Genomic DNA, 19,426 nt, shown 5'->3' with positions numbered 1-19,426 from the left:
TCTGTCCAATTTATGGCTGATTCAGTCACGCTGGTCAGCCAATTAACTTTAATGCAGATGGATGGGCTTCCTCTGCTATGGATACAGCCGCCAGTTTTAAGAAACAAGCAGGGGTGTTGTGTGAATCAGGCCATTGCAGTAAGCCATGCTATGTCATTCACAGCAATGTTGGTTTGTTATCTGGATTCCGTGTTTAGCATGTGATCTGAATCCCATCACGCTCTTTTTCTTTTCAAATGGGAGGAAATGATTGTGATCAAAATTGAACTGGGCTGTGTTTTTTTTCCTCTTGAGGAGGAAGAGGAAGAGGTTTTGCTTCTCATTCAAGAAGCTTCATGAGTTCAGCTCAATTAAGTTGGATCAGTTCAGCCAAACTGATGAAGCTTCTTGGAGAAGAAACAAAACTACTTCTCCTTCTCCTCCTTCTCCTTCTCCTTCTCCTTCTCCTTCTCCTTCTCCTTCTCCTTCTCCTTCTCCTTCTCCTTCTCCTTCTCCTTCTCCTTCTCCTTCTCCTCCTCCTCCTCCTCCTCCTCCTCCTCCTCCTCCTCTTCCTCCTCCTCCTCCTCGGCGGGGGGGAACAGTCCAGTCGCTTTTTGTAAAAAGCACCTTTGAGACAACTATGACCTGGATGACTGAGAGTCTCCATAGGCAATCCAAATGGAACTTTTTTTTCCTGAGCAAAGGCCATGTAACAAGAAAAAAAAAAAAATCCCACCAGCCAGACAATAAGCAAAGAAGGCCTTCACCTCACTCCAAACTAGTGGTGGGTTGCTACCGGTTCTCCCCGGTTCTTGCGAACCAGTAGTGGAAATTTTGAGTAGTTCGGCGAACCGTTAAATACCACCTCTGCCTGTCCCCGCCCCAATCTATTCACTGCCTCCCGAGTCCCAGCTGATCGGCTAGAAGGAAAAAATCAGGGCTCACTTGACAAAGAAGAGGGGGAAAAAACAAGACACCTTAGAGTCCCTAGGGAGCTGGGTGGCATAGAAATGCGACTAATAAATAAATAAATTAAATTGAGAAGCCAAGAAGCCTCCCAACTGAACGGCCTGAACCGATCCGCTCCTTGTAATCCACTTGGTGGTGGTAGATTGGCAATTGAGACCAAGCTGTCTGAAAGTGGTTTTTGATGCTCTCAGTGGTGGCAGAGCAGCAAAAAACTGTTTAAACTCTTGCCGCAGCGCTTCAAAGGGCCGCCCTATAGCTGATCAGCGGTAAAAGGCAGTGTGGTGGTGGACCGGTGCGCTCCAAAAACAAATGGGTAGACCGGTACAGCTCTGCAGGCAGTTAAAAGCCTGGTAGACCAGTACCTCTGCTAAATCCTAAAGAATTGCTTGTCACATGACTATCAAGCCACGCCCACAAAATAAGCCACGCCCACAGAACCGGTAGTAAAAAAATTTAGAACCCACCCCTGCTGCAAATGTCCTTGTTATCCTGGTTCTTTCTTTCAGTTCCAGCCTCACCTCTAGCCATCTCTTTGGAGATGTGCCCAAATCCTTCAGGCAAGGCAACCTCCCAAGGAAACGTGGACTCACATGGCAGCAGTTTTGAGTTGCTTGTACAGTTTGGAATTCCCCCATTGCCCTGTGCAGCACCTTGAGTTGGCTAATGAGCTGCATATGTGTGGTCTTAATAAATGGCTTTATTAATTCGTGTTACTCGCTGCCTGATTCCTTGGCAGGATCTATGGATTCTCTTTGCAAACACAGGTAGGTGGTGGAAGACTGACAGTCTTGGCAGTCACTTTGAATAGGGTCATAGAAACACACTGAGGGCATCTCGGAGGTTTCCAGATGGATTGAGGCAGATTTGCCATCTGGAATGGAGGTAGAAATAAAACAATCCAGATTTTTTTTTCCCCCTGGAACTATTTGAAAGGGTTCATCAGCTCCACGGTGAGCAATTAGGCATGACGGGTAGGAGCCGTTTTGTGCACAATCTCTAAACTCTCCAGGTTGCGTAAAGATTCATGACTAAAACCTTCCAGAAGGTCTTTGACAATTATTGTTACAGACAATGATTGCATTGCACATCACATTGAGCAAAAGGTTTGCTTTGTTGTGGGCTGTGGAATAAGCTGAGTTCCATGAAGTTCCACTCAATGGTAATCATGGTTCCTAAACTGCAATGGTTCGGGTAGGAGTGGCAGAACCTGGCGGTGGAGTCAAAAGAGGAATCAGCCTCGAATCTCTACGTAGCCACAAATGGACCAAGCCCAGGCCCTCTTGAATTCCATTGATCCTTAGGTAAAGGTAAAGGTTCCCCTTGCACATATGTGCTAGTCGTTCCCAACTCTAGGGGGTGATATTCATCTCCGTTTCAAAGCCGAAGAACTAATGCCGTCCGAAAACGTCTCCGTGGTCATGTGGCCGGCATGACTAAATGCCAAAGGCGCATGTAACGCTGTTCCCGTCCCACCAAAGGTGGTCCCTATTTTTCTTCTTGCATTTTTTACGTGCTTTCGAACTGCTAGGTTGGCAGAAGCTGGGACAAGTAACGGGAGCTCACCCCATTACGCAGCACTAGGGATTCGAACCACTGAACGGCCAACCTTTTGATTGACAAGCTCAGTGTCATAGCCACTGAGCCACTGCATCTCCTTGATCCTTATCTAGCAGTAAAATAGTGCTAACAGTTGAATAGATTCATGTGCATAGGCATAAGTACAGTATTGGGCTGCTGCTGGTTGTAACAACTGGTTCACCCAGCACCAAAAATGTGAGTGCACGCGGCTTCAAAAATGCGGCGATATAGGATGGAATAGCACCGGGGGCAGGTGGGTGGGTCCACCAGCAGGTCGCAACTACTGATTCGCCCGAACCGGTTCGAACTGGCAGCAGCCCACCTCTGATAAGTAATAATAAATCACTTTAATTGGGGTAGGGGGCTATTATATTATTTTATTAATTTATTATTTGATTGTTTTATATATGATGTTTTTATATCCCTGTAAGCCTTCTTGAGTCGCCTTGTGTGAATAGGTGGCAATATAAATTTTCTAATAAATAAAAAAAATAAAAAATAAATAAAGTCTACTCTGAATCAAGTTTGGTTCCTGATGAATTCATGGACCCAGTCTTCTAACTTTCTTGGTAAAAACACACAAATGGTTTACCGATGCCTTCTTCCAAGGATGGTTATTTTGTTTTCCAGGCAGTAGATAGCAAAGTGCCATCTTGTGTCTGCACCTACACAGATCACAATCAGGCAAGCTGTGGTACTCCCTGAGACACTCAATGGAAGTGAAAGTTGGACTTTAAAGAAGCAGAATAGAACGAGGATTGATGCCTTTGAACTTATGGAGTTGGAGAAGATTCATAGAACATAGATTAAAAGAGTTGGAAGGGACCTCAGAGGTCTTCTAGTCCAACTCCCTGCTTGAGCAGGAGACCCTACACCATTTCAGACAAATGATTGTCCAGTCTCTTTTTGAAAGCCTTCAATGATGGAGCACCCACATCTTCTGAAAGCAAGATATTCCATTGGTTAATTGCTCTCACTGTTAGGCAATTTCTCCTTAGTTCTAGGCTGCTTCTCTCCTTGGTTAATTTCCAACCATTGTTTCTGGTCTTGCTTTTTGGTGCTTTGGAAAACACTTTGACTGACTCCCTCGTCTTTGTAGGAGCCCCTCAAATATTGGAACATGGCTATCATGTTCCCCCCAGCCCAGTCCTTCTTTGCACTTGACTAGACATACCTAATTCCTGTAACCATTCTTGGTACGTTTTAGCCTCCAGCCTCCTAATCATTTTCATTCCTGTAACACCACTGCCAAGAAAACAATGGATGGATCACTGAACAAATTAATCCACAGTTCTCACTCAAAGCACAAATGATCAGGCTCAAACTAAGTATCCCAGTTTAGACCTATTATGTGAAGACTCAGATCTCTGGAGAAAAAGCTGTCGGTGGCAGAAAACACGATGATCACCAGAAACGAGGTGGATGAAACCAGTTGTGGTGGAGATGAGTACACCATTGGGAGACTTGAATGAACAGGTTCAGAGGAGTACCAGTTGTAGAGGAAAATCTATCTGTGTGTTCTCTAGGAGCCGAAAACGACCTGATGATAGTACATAATCCATCAAGATAGCAACTCCATACTCTGCCGTTTCATCCCTGGATGGAAGGCTCTCCAGCTGCGGATGGATCAGAGAGCAAGTGATGGGATGAGAACCACAATCCCTGCTTAAATGAACCGTACAGAATCCAATGGAAACTGGGGCATAAAAAACCAGCATGCTGCCAATTGCCAAGCCAAAGGAAAAGGGAAAACTGATTAGGCTGGAGCAAAAGTAGGTCAAGGCAAGATTTACAGGTAAGCATTATGCGCGAAGAATATCAAATGAGGATATGGTGTGTGTGTGGGGGGGGGTGTTTCGGGGCGGGGTGGGAAGAGAGATCCAAACTAAGTCATAAGTCTAGCCTTTTTTTGCAGCGTACTTTTCATTACTCATCCGTCTCTTATGGCAGAGCAATACCACGCGTACAAAATGTTCTTCTTTTAAGCCTTGGGATTCCTAGCTAAAAAAGAGGGATCTACTGCTAGGGAAAACCGCAACCAAAATCCCTAGCAGGGAACTGCAGCTCGTCATAGAAGATGTATAATTCCTAGGGAAGAGGGGATTTTAATATACCTTCGCTATAGGGGCTGTTGGTCTTTGCCAAGATATGTGGAGTTGGTAAAGGCAGCCCACAGCTTTGGAGAGCTTCCCATCTCCCCTGTCCAGTATTTGCACCTGCTTTCATGCAAATGTTGGAGAGGATTGGAAATGTAAGGCTTTTAATAGCAGTTGAATAAGCATACCACAGAATAAGAAGATGACAGATTGAGCTACATGTTGCACCAGAAAACTCTATTTAACAGATTTAACAGAATACCAGAGTTAGAAGGGACCTTGTAGGTCATCCAGTCCAATCCCCCACCCAACTGTGGACCCTACACCATTTCTGACAGATGGCACTCCAGTCTCTTCTTGAAAGCTTCCAGTGATGAAGGTCCCACAACTTCCAAAGGCAACTTCTGTTCCATTGGTTGATTGCTCTCACTTTCAGAAAATTTCTCCTTATTTCTAGGTTGAATCTCTCATTCAATTTCCATCCATCATTCCTTGTCTGGCCTTTGGCTGCCTTGGAAAATAGCTTGACCCCCTCCTTTCTGTGGCATCCCCCCAAATATTGGAACACTGCTATCATGTTTCCCCTGGTCCTTCTCTTCACTAGACCAGCCATTCCCAGTTCCTGCAACCGTTCATCATATGTTTTAGCCTCCTATCTTCTTAAACTATACATTATTTTCCTTTGGGGCAATCCCTCCCTATGCTTATCTGCAATGCTTAAACAGCTTCCCTGTGAGGAGGGAAGACTAGACCAAGACATGGGACAAGATTGGGACAAAGTATTATGCTCCCTGGCAAAAGGCAAACATGGGCTTGGATGGCACAAGAATGATATTGATATTGATATTTAGACTGAACCAGAAAAAAACTAAGATGATAGTTAAAAATATGACACAAGATTGAAAATATGAACTTGAAAGGATGGCAGGTTTTGAGATTGTACCAAAGGTTAAATATTTAGGAATTCAGGTGGCAGAATCAAATATGAAACTATTTCAAAATAATTATGAGGTATTATGGAGATTTGGAAAAAGTTGCAGCTCTCGTTACTTGGAAGAATAGCAGCAGTTAAGATGAACATTTTGCCAAGATTTCTTTTTTTGTTTCAAATGATTCCGGTGCTTAAAAGTGATAAACAACTGAAAGAATGGCAAAGTGGAGTGAATAAGTTTGTTTGGAATGAGAAAAAACCGAGAGTGAAACTAAAAATTATGCAAGATGCTCCAGAGAGGGGAGGCCTTAAACTTCCAAACCTACAGATATATTATGAAGCAGCAGCTTTGACCCAAGCAAGCGATTGGTTTGGAAGGAAAAAGACTGGAATATTGAACATAGAAAGCTTTGACCTGGATTTTGGTTGGCACGCTTACTTATTTTATGAAAATAAAGTGGATAAAGTGTTCAAAAGTCATATATTTAGAGATTCGTTGATGAGAGTTTGGAAGAAGCACCGATTTAAATGGGATTACAAAATACCGTTATGGTTGGATCTTGGTCATATTATGTGGAATACAAATATAATGTCACTCAGGGGGGTTTTATATAAAGAAGTTCTTTTTACAGATGCGGGCAGATGGCAACTAAAGACATTAGAGACACTGTTGGATGAAGGGATTAATTTAACCTGGTTACAATATAATCAACTTCAACAGAGATGGAAAGAGGACCAAAAAACTGGTATTATGTTGCATGAGGAAGAATTGGTTAGACATATAAAAGAGAAAGGTCCAATGCATATTAAAAGGCTATACAATGTTTTGTTAGAAAGGGATTCAGAAACTGAATTGGTTAAAGATTGTATGATTAAATGGGCACAGAATTTTGCAGAACCAGTAATGTTGGAAACATGGGAGAAAATATGGGTTCAGAATGTTAAATTTACGCAATCGCAGAATTTGAGGGAAAACTTTTATAAAATGTTTTACAGATGGCATTTAGATCCCAAGAAATTATCCTGTATGTATCCTAATGTTCAGCCAAAATGTTGGAGATGTGATAGTCTAGATGCTACATATTATCATGTTTGGTGGAATTGCAAGAAAGTCAAGGCTTTTTGGATAAAAATATGGTGGGTTATGCAGAATGTTTTGAAGAAAAAAATTCAATTTTCTCCACAATTGTTTTTATTGGGTATAGTAAAGGGTTTTACATTGGATGAAACTAAGTTGATATTGTACATGATAACAGCAGCGAGATTACTGATAGGTAAATATTGGAAAAATGAAGCCTTACCCACTATTGAAGAATGGACTTTCAAGATGGCCAGTTTTGCGGAGATGGCGAAGATTTCAGCATATTTAAAAGATCGCTCACAAGAGACTTATGAATGGGAATGGAAAAAATGGATAGATTATGTGCAAAAAAAATACCAAGTTAGGAAGTATCAAATTGTTTTTCATTGAAAGTTATATAGAAATAGAAATGTATGAATTGTGAAGAGAGAAAAAATTATAGGGGGTTTGAGGGGTTCAAGTTTTTTTTATATAAAAAAAGGGGATTTTGATGGGATTATATTCTGTGGAAGTCAGAGGGGGCGGGTTGGGGGGGTTACGGTGGGGAGGGAGGGGTGGGTTGGGGGGGAAAAAGTGGGGTGAAAATGTAATTGTAAAACTTTTGCAATAAAAAAAAAAGAATGATATTGATAGAAGAGAATGTTTATAGCTCAGGGTTGAACTGTGTGGTCCTTGGTGCTCTCTGAGCTTGGTGGCTTTTTGGCAGACCTTTCATTACCTAGCTAGATAACATCATCAGTGTTAGTTGGGTAATGAAATGTCTGCAAGAAAATCAACCAAGCTCAGAGAGCATCAAGGACCCCATAAGGAGAGCATCAAGGACCCTCTTACATGCATCCAATGCTTCACGTACCTTCCTTCTCCCAAAGGCAGGTAGGTGGAAGAAATTTTTTTTGAATGTTGTAGAACACGAAAGCGGCTTCCTGTGGGAACCAGATCTCTTTGGCTACTTGCATAATGGAATAGGATCCTGCTTTCCCTGACATGGTTTCAATTATATAATAGGTTTTTGGGTTTTTTTACAAGGAATAGAAAAAAATGGGATATAATTATGTCAGTATTGTAGTGTTGTGGAAAAAAACGGTAATGTGATTATGTGTGCTTTGCATTCTTAAGGAGAATATTTTACAACAAATGCAAACAACTTGTCTAGGCTCCAGGCTATATTTTTACCTGCTTTGATTTCAGGGTTTTTCTAAATAGTGTTTTAAATTTATAGTGGTGATTCTAGCTAGGAATACGACTTTGAGCATGAAAGGACAAAGCCCTTTCTTTGCCAAATATCTACAAATGGAGGCGAATTTGTGTCTTGCTGTGTTTGTTGTATGCGAAATTATGTGCATAAATCCATGGGGTGCATATGCTTGCCTTTCTTGTACATACAGTAATGGCCAAAATTGTGGAAACGTTTTGGGAAAAGTGTATTTTTGAGGTTTGATGACTAATAATTCAACTTTTTTGGGGGGGAGTTTCAAGATAATCCTATTCCACTGCTGGAATGGCCTGGGAATAGCCCAGACCTTAACTCAATTGAAAATCTATGGAGCTGACTAAAGAAACTTGTTAGTCAGAAGCCACCCAGCAATAAAACCCAGTTAATAGAAGCCATCATTCCATCTTGGTTTCACATTATAACAACTGCAGAACTCAAAGACTTGGTTCACTCCATGGGGAGACGTTGTAAGGCCGTAATTCATGCTAAATGTTACCCCACTAAGTATTAACTGACATGGTGATCATTTTTGCATATCTTGTTTTTTCTACCTGTTTCACTTTTCTTCTTTATACTGTAACTGCTATTCTAATAGCAAATCTTTCATAAAAGTTATTGCATTACATTCTTGATTAAATTATCTTTCCATTGAAATATAATTTTATGGTACTACTAAAAAAAAGTGGTGTTATTTTTTAGAAAATACACTTTTCCCAAAAGGTTTCCACAATTTTAGCCACTACTGTACAGTATGTCAATCCCCCTTCTCTTGAATGCAATGAAGAATGGCTAGAAACCTGTAATTATTTGAGAGCATTTGGTTTTGGATCCAATTTATATCCATAATTGCATTTTTTTTCTGAATCTCAGATTCTATGGATTAGGTTGATCTACCAGAGGCTGACCACTGAATGCAAATTCGATCAGCTACAGCATATTCAATGTGGTTATAGCCAAGAATTATGCCAATTAACAGTCACAGCATCTGGAAAGCCACAGGTGCTGCATCCTTTCTATAATCTAATACACTTTTATTTATTTATTAGATTTTTATTCTGTCTTTATTCGTTTTAAGTAACTCAAGGCAGCAAATATTCCTAATAGCTCCTCCTATTCTCTCCACCACAACAATCCTGTGAGGTAAATTGGGCTGAGAGAGTCGGCCCAAAGTCACCCAGTTGGCTTTCATGGCTGAGGCAGGATTAGAACTCACAGACTCCTAGTCATTGGTCCAAAGTCACCCAGCAGGCTTTCTTTCCTAAAGTGGGACTAAAACTCATAGTTTAAAATCTAACTGTGGCGACATGATGGACTTTGGCCGCCTGTGCCTCTCTTAACACTTAATTTATATATTATTATTATTATTATTATTATTATTATTATTATTATTATTATTATTATTATTATTATTAATTTATTAATTTATTTATTTATTTATTTAATTAATTAATTAAATTTGTATACCGCCCTTCTCCTTTCGGACTCAGGGCGGTGAACAGCCAAAATAAAAACAGTTGTATATTTGTAAAAAGAAAATTGCAAACATCTCAAAATCCCAATCACTTTCTTGTGTGATCTGTTTTCAAATCTTCTGGAGATGGTGAGAATTGACAGGTCTTTGGTGCTTCCTGAACTTGGTTGTGTTCCTGGAGATGTTTCATTACCCAAATTAGGTAACATCACCAGTACAAGCACTGATGATATTACCTAGTTGGGTAATGAAACTTCTGCAAGAAAACCACCAAGCTCAGAAAGCACCAAATATCCCTCATTTCAACCCTGAGCTACAAATATTCTCTTTTATCAAACGATGAGAATTGTAGGATTCAGCCTATGAAGAATGATCTGAATAGGGCACTCAGCTCTTTATAATTTGGACAAAAAAAAAAAAAGAGTCAGTAGACAAAATTGCTCAGAGTTGCTCAATGTACTTACTTAGGAAAAACAAAACATTTAAAGATTTATAATTAGCATTCTGTTCCATAACCAGAATTTAGCGATCGAAGAAGCAGTAGGTGGATGGAAAACTTCCCTGATTTATTTCAAGATAATAATATTGCTGCAGTAGTAAAAGAAATTATAAGGATGGGGAGAAAAACAACGACCCGAGTTTGTTTTCTTCTCCCTGTGCTACTTACATAATGCTCTCATCTAAATTTTATAAGGAAAATATAAAATTGCCAGTGCACTTTAAAAAAAAAAAAAAAAGCTTCACCATCAAATTGATAATATTGAACTTTGCAATGTTTTGATCCAAAGCCAAGCTTCTTCTCTTATTGGAAATGTAAATTATCCTTTTATCTAAACATCAGTTCCTTAGGAATTTACAGTCCTATACTACTGCTTTAAACAGACCTATAATTAAAAAGGGGGAAAAAATGTGCTATTTCTTCCAAACTGGCTGTTTGGCTACCGATTGACAAATCCTACACCTTTCTTATTCATTTCCCAGTCTAAATTATTGCATTGTTATGAAATGTTTGCAAGCATTCTGCGCAGAGGGTGAAATTAAGAATAATTACCACAATCAGGGTATTGGCAAAATCACAAGAGACAATACAATTAATTGAAACTAATCTCTTTAACGGTAGCTTTCCGAACAACCCCGCCTCCAAAGTCGCCACAAAATTGTTGAATTATACCTTTAACTATAATTAATTTTAGAGAAATCTAAGATTGAATGTGGGAGTTTGTTCTTCTTGGACAACGGTGGACCTTCCCACCGTTGAGATTGTAGATCCCAGCAAATCAAATAGAACTCTGCAAAAAATCAGGTAGTCGTGAATTTCAGGTAGCCCTCGACTTACAAACCATTCATTTAATGACTGTTCTAAGTTATAATGGCACTGAAAAAAGTGACTTGGGACCAGTGGTGAAATTCAATTTTTTGGGCGTGGCTTGGTGGGCGTGGTGTGGTTTTTATTTTATTTTTTTAATTTGATTTATATGCCGCCCTTCTCCGGAGACTCAGGGCGGCTTACAATGTGCTCAGCAATAGCCTTCATCCTTTTGTATATTTATACAAAGTCAGTTTATTGCCCCCACAACTGGGTCCTCAATTTACCTACCTTAGAAAGGATGGAAGGCTGAGTCAACCTTGAGCCTTGGCGAGATTCGAACCTGCAGTAATTGCAGGCAGCTGGTCTTAATAACCAGCTTAATAACAGGGTGCCTTAGACCACTGTACTACCAAGGCTCTTGGTGGGCATGGCTTGGTAGGCATGGCACGGGAAGGATACTGCAAAATCCCCATTTCCTCCCCACTCCTGGGGGAAGGATATTGCAAAAACTCCATTCCCACCTCACTCTGGGGCCAGCCAGAGGTGGTATTTGCCGGTTCTCCAAACTACTCAAAATTTCCGCTACCGGTTCTCCAGAACCTGTCAGAACCTTCTGGATTTCACCCGATTCCATTCTATCCCATCCCGTCCCGTCCCGTCCCGTCCCGTCCCGTCCCGTCCCGATCCATCCTATCCCTATCCCTATCCCTATCCCTATCCCTATCCCTATCCCTATCCCTATCCCTATCCCTATCCCATTCTCCCTCTCCCTCTTCTATAGCTGGCCCTTTCGAAGGAACCTCTTCATTTGCCTCTTTTAGCAGACCTGAGGAGATAGAACAGGATACGTTTTCAAGGTCCACTTTTCAGGGCAGGAAAAAGAGCAAACTGATGTCCAGCACTGAAACCCAAACTCCCTCTGACAGCTGCTTCTTGTTCTGCATGTATCTCAAATTGAAGTAATAGGACATTTCAGAACTGGGCTCCCTCATCACCACATAGCTGAAGAGACTGTCAAACACTTAAAGCTTTTTCTAGATGGAATCTCTTCCTCCGGGCACGGAAAAGAGCATGACTGAAGACTCATGGCCAACTCACTTCTCCTTTGGGCTAACTTTTTTTTTTTCTTTTTCCCCCCTTTCAAAAACTTTCCCTGTAATGTTTCCAGCGACTGCTGTCATTCCGTGCACATCCTGATAGCAAAGCATCTCCCAGAGCTGAAATTTACTAATGTCAGATGATGTCAATGATCATTTCTGATAGAACAGAAAATTTTAATCAGGGCTCCTTGCTGAGAGGAAATTGAAGGGGAGGGAATCTAAATTTAGAACATCATGCATTCGGAATGGAGATTTCGTCTGGTTTCTCTCGTTCGAGAACAGGAAGACTTAACAGAGTCCAAAGTATCAGAGCTAATACAGGTAGTCCTTGACTTACAACCATTCAAAGCAGTGCTGGTATTCAGCCGGTTCGTACCAGTTCATGTGAACCGGTAGCGGCCCGCCCACTCACCCTGGCACTATGCTGTTCTATTTAGCCATGTTTTTGAGGCTGGGCACATATGTGGAAGGCGCACGTGCAAAGCGAGCGTGCACGTGGTGAACCGGTGGTAAAAATTTGTGAAACCCACCTCTGATTCAAAGTTACAACGGCACTAAAAAAATTGACCTATGACAGTTTTTCACCCTGACGACCGATGTAGCGTTACCGCAGTCACGTGATCAAAATTCAGATTCTTGGCAAGTGGTTCCTATTTACGACGGTTGCAGTGCCTTGGGGTCAACGTGATCCCCCTTTTGCGACCTTCCGACAAGCAACAACAGTGGAGAATCCAGATTCACTTCACAACCATGTGACTAACTTAACAACTGCAACGATTCGCTTAACAACTGTGGCAAGAAAAGTTGTGAAATGGGGCAAACTCACTTAACAAATGTTCCACTTAGCAACATACATTTTGGGTTCAATTGTGGTCGTAGGTCGAGGACTACCCGTATGTAAGACACAAACGTAACTACCGGTAGTCCTCGATTTACGATTCATTTAGTGACAATTCAAAGTTATGACAACACTGATAAAAGCGACGTATGACCATTTTTCAAACTTACGACCGTTGCAATATCCCCATGGTTACGTGATAAAGTTCGGGTCCTCAGCAACTGATTCATATTTATGACGGTCGCAGTGTCCTGGGGGGGGTGTCACGTGATCCCCTTTTGTGGCCTTCTGACGAGCAAAGTTAATGAGGAAGCCAGATTCACTTAACAACATGTTACTAACTTAACAGCAGTGATTCACTTAACCATTGTGACAAGGAAAGTCGTAAAATGGTACAAAACTCACTTAGCAATTGTCTTGCTTAGCAAATGAAATTTTGGCCTCCGTTGTGGTCGTATGTCGAGGATTACTTGTACTTTAAAAAAGCAAGCAACCCAAACTCCAGCAGTCAACCTTTTAAAAAAATCACTTTCTTATCCCCTTTTCTATGTCCTTCACTTGCAGTCTCCATACTGATAGAAATGCCTAGACAAGCAGAAACATCTAAGCCTTTGCAGAAGATTAATGTTGTGTAAATGCAGGGGGAATAAAGCTTTGCTATATATGCATGCAAAACAAAAATTGTGGGAGAATGCAGGATAAGTCAAGAGCTCCTTTCCACCCACACTCTAGGTAGGAATAATTTTATTACAACTGGCCAAAATATCACTCAAAGGCTTTCAAGTTCTCCAGAACTCTCTAACATGCAAAAAAAAAAAAAAAAAAAAAACCACCCCAAAATCATTTGGGGGAAAATAAAAGTCTCCATTCATTTTCTCTAGGACAAGGATCTTCACAAGGATTAATTCATTAGTCCAAAGGCTGTGATTGCAATTGCAATCTTCCTCCATTGATACAAAACTATTGAGTAGACACTCAAGTCAAGCTTGGTGTGCTTTTAAACTTAAATATATCGAATTAAAACAAAACGCTGCACTGAGAAATGGCTACTTCTAAGACGGAACCAGACGACTCCTTTCATTTTCGACAATAGTGATGTGGTGGGATTCAGCCGGTTTGGGCCGGTTCGGGTGAACCAGTAGTTATATTGCTAACTGGCCCCGCCCCTCCCTACCCCGCCCCTTCCGGGAGTCCCCACGCGCCCCATTTTGACTCCTGGGTAAGTGCAGGGAGGGCTACTATGCCCAAAACGGGGCGTGAGGGGGTGCGGTGTGCCTCCTGTGACCTGTTTTCACTCCAAGGAGGCTGCAGGGAGCCTACTAGGCCCAAAATGGGGCACGGGGGGGGAGGCAACACGTCCCACCCCCACGGCCCATTTTTGCTCCCAGGGGGGTGCAGGAGGTCGAGTGCTGCCTGTCACACCCGCTGGCCACGCTCACCATGGCCACACCCACCCAGCCGGTCATTAGGGCAGAGAACCGGTTGTTAAATTATTTGAATCCCACCACTGAGACAATATGTTTGTGCAGTAGGCGTAGACGGGAACACCAAGAGATGGAGAGGTTGTAATCTTGTAGGACGTTTTACATTAAGCAGAACACAATATTTAGTTTTATTACCGGGTTGAGGAGTAATATATTCTCTAAAATGAGATAACCTAGGAAACTCATCCCGCCAAAGGCTGCCCAAATATTTTGCTTTTCCTTTTTGTGTTACAGCGCACAGCAATTATTCTTCCTTTCTGCTTTTTTCCCCTCATTTGTGAAATTTCATTCTTGCCCTGTATAGTATTATTATATAGTATATATAATACTAGTTTGGTCTCTAGTGGTTTAAGGCACCGGGCTAGAAAGCAGGAGACTGTGAGTTCAAGTCCTGCCTTAGCCATGAAAGTTGGGTGACCTCAGGCCACTTTTTCTCAACCTAACTCACCTTAGACGGTTGATGTTGTGAGGAAAATAAGAGGAAGGTGTATTGGATATGTTCTCACCACCGGATGTCATTTGGAAGGCTGGTGTTGCATGCTTGAGATCCCTCTCTAGGAAATGACTCCTTCTCCAGGAGTTCTTGTGCCAGGAGAGACCAACCAGGCTTCATTGTACCATCACTACCTCCAAGGAACCATGGCTTGACTAAAAGTCTGTGGAGATTCTCAGTCATCCAGGTCATGGTTATCCCAAAAGTGCTTTTTCAGGAGGCAAATGGACTTTCTTGTTTTTTCCAGAGGAAAAATTGCAGACTACAGGAACCATTTGCACTACTCAGGTGACCCTGAGGACACAGATAAATCTCCAAGTGCTTCGAGGACCCTCTAAAAGGATGCAAATGACCAGCTGTCTGCAAGGAGTATAAATCCTTCCATTCCCCACCATCCAGTCAGAGCTGAAGAAGCTTCTTGGATGAGAAGCAAAACGTCTTCAAGGAAGAAAAGAAAAAAGCAAAACAAACAAAACAAACAAAAAGCAAGAAAGTCCAGTTGCCTCCTGAAAAAGCACCTTTGGAACTTGGCTTGACTACTGCAAAATAATAATAATAATAATAATAATAATAATAATAATAATAATAATAATAATAATAATAATAATAATAATAATAATAAACGGAGCATGGATTCTGGGAGTTCCATGTCTCGGAAGCAAGTTCAGTACTGCTTTTGCAGATGCTCTTTCTTTTTCTAGGTTTTTTTTTTCCTTAGTGGACTAAGTAGGTAATCAGGCTTAGATGTCCTCAAGGCAGAATTAGCTCTGAGTAGAGCTGAAGTAATACTGCACATGGCTGGGTATATGCTGATTTAAATGTAACCCCCTGGGGATATCAATTGATCAAGTCAATCGACCTTGTGTGTGTGTGTGTGTTTCCTCAACTACTAACCCTTTCACTGACCAAGTGCTACAGGAGAGATAGGAGAAACGTGATAACCTGTTTTGTTAGTAACCATCATTTTCATCTCACAGGGCCATACACAACCACTAGACTAGACTATTCCTACGTTTAAAATCCTAATTAGCAAAGCTATCCTAGAAGTCACTTTAGAAAAAAGAAACTCACTTATGAGGGTTCTGTTCAAAAAATACTGCTTTGTAAAAGGATTCTGAAAGATGTAACATTCTTAAACATTCTGCCCCAGTGGTTTTCTTTAAACAAATACAGCTAGAGAATATTAAAGAGGAAGACCTTCTACAATTCTTCTCTCACATCACTTTAAAATTACTTTTTAAGAATGTTCTCCTAGTAGAAGAGAAGCTACATAGTATGGCAATATCAGCATCTTCTTGTTCAGTCTCTCAATCCTTCTCCTTAAGTGACCGGGCTTATATTCTTTTAATGATTTATATACAAATAGAAAGATACAAGACATATTGCCACTGCAGATTTATTCAATATTGTTCAGATTCAGCAGCCTGGATTGTGCAATATTTCCACATTTTTTTTTTGTGTCACCTTGATTTTAGGAAGGGAGTCTTACAAATTTGGGAAATCAGAAGCAGAGATAGCTGTGAAGAGGCAGTAACTCAAATGCCAACATCATCCCTGTTTTCTCTTTAAATTCATTTATAAGGCTGGTTTCATATTCACTTGTAAAGCCAACGACAAATTACCAAAAGTGCACTGCCGCCAACACACTGGAAAACATACATCCCTTGTTAGCTCATGCTTTAGAAAGGGATGAATGACACAGTAGGACGCCATCATTTCTATGGTACCCAAAAGCTTTTTTGAGACTGATGTTCACCCAGCCAACAAGTGGCATCACACAAAATAAATACAAGACCTCATTTGATTAGTTCAAGAATTCCTGCTTGAAAAACATCAGATCAATCAATGTACGTGTCCTAGGAAGAGCAGGTTATGTGCCATTAAGAAAGAATGCCTTGTTCCAAGTTATGCATAGGTGGTTAGTGAAAAAAAAAATCTGAATAGTGTTAGATGTAAAGGATACTTACTCAGTCATCACTTGCACAAGAGTAACATCATGACAAACAAATCATTTTTTTTTCCCCAAAATTGTGCTGTCCTTTTAGAAGACCATAGAAGACTTCTGACAGATTGGTCCATTTCCATGTTCTGTTGCTGCCTTGCATTACAGTTTTCATTTTCTCATCCAACCAAATGGCTCTGCTCTATCAAAATCTCCCACAGAGTATCCTCTAGCACAGGGATCTCCAAACTTGGCAATTTATGGACTTCAATTCCCAGAATTCCTCAAGCCAGCATGAAATGTAAAATGTATTCCATCCAGCATGGATGGCTGGGGAATTCTGGGAGTTGAAGTCTACAAGTCTTCTAGTTGGTCAAGTTTGGAGACCCTGCTCTTGCAGAATATAAAATATTTGGATTTTGTTCTCAAGACTGAGAAAGCGATAGCAATGTTGGGGTAAAACATTTCCACTCCTCCCCCCCACCCTGTACTGTGGCACAAAAAGGCTTCCTTAGATCCATAGGTCATCGGAAGGACAAATTTGAAGACTTCTGACAACTGGCACTAGTGCTATGCAGATGGAATATATTTTATATTTCAGCAAGACCTGAGAAACCCTTGACAAAAGCCCAACTGAAATGACAGGCAATGCTCTGTGGCCGGTATGCTTAGCTTTTTCTGACTTAAAATGAGAATATGCTCCAGCTAATATACCTGTTCATAAAACAACAGTACTTTCAAAAACAAAGAAATAGGGACTGTCAGTACTTGTTTTACAAAACCTCCCGTAAACCTTGCCAGAAACACATATCATGACAAAACTGGATGTGCCTCTTTATATATCTCATTCTACCTTGCACTGACCTGCAGGAAGATAGGAACTTTAAAAAAAAAACAAAACTAAACAAAACACATAATCTCATAGTTTTGTTACTCTGATCCTATACTTAAATAGTTGGTCTACCTTCCAGTGGAACCATATCCAGTGGTCTTTATTTAACAGTTTTAATTTAATATTTTGAACTCTGAAATTGTGCAGTGTGCAAAACAGGCATAATAACCCGAAAAATTAATCTACTTGGAGATGGACCTCATTTCTCCAATTCATCAAATATTAATTGCCAATATTTAAATAGCTAAACAAGATACAAGGACAAGGTTTAAAACTAACCGGCTACCAACAAAGGACTTTGATGAGTAATTCATCTGCACTGCTTTAAAGTATCTCACTCTTTCCCTTACTCTCTCTTAAACCCAGTTGTAAGTTTAGAAGCACACCAATGGTGAGCCAGATTCTCTGTTAGGCACTACAATAGGTAAGTGAGTTTGCTTGAACTTAGCTTCCCATCAATAGAAATACTCAGGATTCCTCTTATAACTAGAGGCATCATCAAGATCTTTACAAAAGATCAATATAACCATATCCAAATTCAATTAGGAAAAAATAATAATAATAAACATCTCTTCCTAGAAGGGAAGCCATCGCATCCGTTCCAAGCTGCCGACGGGACTGAATTTCAGAATGCTTTCAGAATTCTCTATCCACAACCATGTGAAATATGATCTGGCCGCTTTCTTTCCGAGCTTCCAATCAACTCAGTCTTTAGGAACAAACAGGAGATTGGGCGCTTTGCTGTCGAGCTGCACTTGGAGGTCCTTCACAGCTCTGTCCCCCTGGCCCAGAGGAAAATCTCTCCATCAGTCTTCTTCTGCTGTCTTAAACATGAGGATTGCATTATATATTTTCAGTGCAGGCCCCAGTTTGATGCTAAGGATTTTAACGATGTCTGACTGATTGAGGAGAAGAAAAGCTTCGCCGTCAATTTGCTGCAGAACAGAAAAAAAGAACAATGGAGTTAGTGTGTTGACTGTGGGAACCCAGCTCTTGTAACCTTAAAGTTAACAGCAAGCGAAGGGCACCAAGAACGACAATTGGTAGTTATGACTGACTGGTTCATATATTACAATAAGCCCTAATTTGGGAAGATGTTTTAAAAGATGAATTGAATCACTGGGGACCATAAACATCCTATGTTTGGAGTGACACACGAAGCTGCTTGCATCCTTAATATCTCCCTTTTCCACATTAATATCCTCGAATGTACTTCAACCCTTTTGATAATAAACCCTTTGCATAAATGGATTGCAGGATTCTTGGTAGAAAATATAGAAGTCTTTTGATTTGATTTGATTTGTTTTGTCTAAGTAAGTAGGAAAGTAATTCTAAGAAGAAACAATCCACATGACGAAGGACTTAGAAACCATTCTGATAATATTACACATGCTGCCCAAAGGACCGCAATTAGCACTTACAAAGTTGATTAGCATTATCTATGCATAATTGCCAAGAAGCTTTAGGTTAAGGTCATCACAACAGACGATGTTTGTACAGTCTCTAAAAATTCCAGAACACCTTGCTTGGATTATATCTCCTTCCTGTGATGTTAACTAATTTTGTCTCTCTTGTTCTGATATATAGCATTACTGTAGGAGAAAAGTAATGCCTTCTTTAAGGGCAAAATTTTACTCTGACCTTTTTTGGGGGCTAAAACTGCTAGACTAACTTCTACTTAAATTATATGGACAAATTCATCAGGTTTTTTTTGCTGTTTTGGAAACTAGTCTCGGAAAAGACTGGATAGGAACATACCACAATAAACTATCTCATCTCTCTTCTTCAGTTCCTGCCCTTTAAAAAAATATCAGACACAGTAATCTTATTCATACTTCGTAGTTGTACACATATCGGTGTTGAGCCATGGCTTTGAAGCAAAGTTTTAAGAAGCTTTGATTCTTGATTAAATAATGACCATTGTGCTAATGGCTTTATTGGAGCTTCCTATCCGAGGCTGCAAAATCAAAATGACCACTAAAGGGCAGCAAAGAGATACAGAAAGCTAGCTTTTTGCTGCCACCTCATGGTTATCTGATTTGTTTGCTTG

General features: G+C 40.6%; 1 protein-coding gene across 4 annotated transcripts in view; it reads right to left on the bottom strand.

The window, feature by feature from the left end:
- Positions 1 to 15,922: 15,922 nt before the first annotated feature.
- LOC117663464 (lethal(3)malignant brain tumor-like protein 3) overlaps positions 15,923 to 19,426 on the bottom strand; it is a 54,656-nt gene continuing 51,152 nt past the window's right edge. For all 4 annotated transcript variants that reach the window (XM_034413684.3, XM_034413683.3, XM_034413685.3 and 1 more), the window contains one exon: positions 15,923 to 18,311. In XM_034413684.3, coding sequence (XP_034269575.1) covers positions 18,183 to 18,311 — 129 coding nt within the window. In that variant the 3' untranslated portion in view covers positions 15,923 to 18,182. The remainder of the gene's footprint in view (positions 18,312 to 19,426) is intronic.

Source organism: Pantherophis guttatus, chromosome 10 (assembly GCF_059756535.1).
Source record: "Pantherophis guttatus breed Tessera chromosome 10, ASM5975653v1, whole genome shotgun sequence".
NCBI lineage: Eukaryota > Metazoa > Chordata > Lepidosauria > Squamata > Colubridae > Pantherophis > Pantherophis guttatus.
This window is presented reverse-complemented; position numbering and strand designations above follow the sequence as displayed.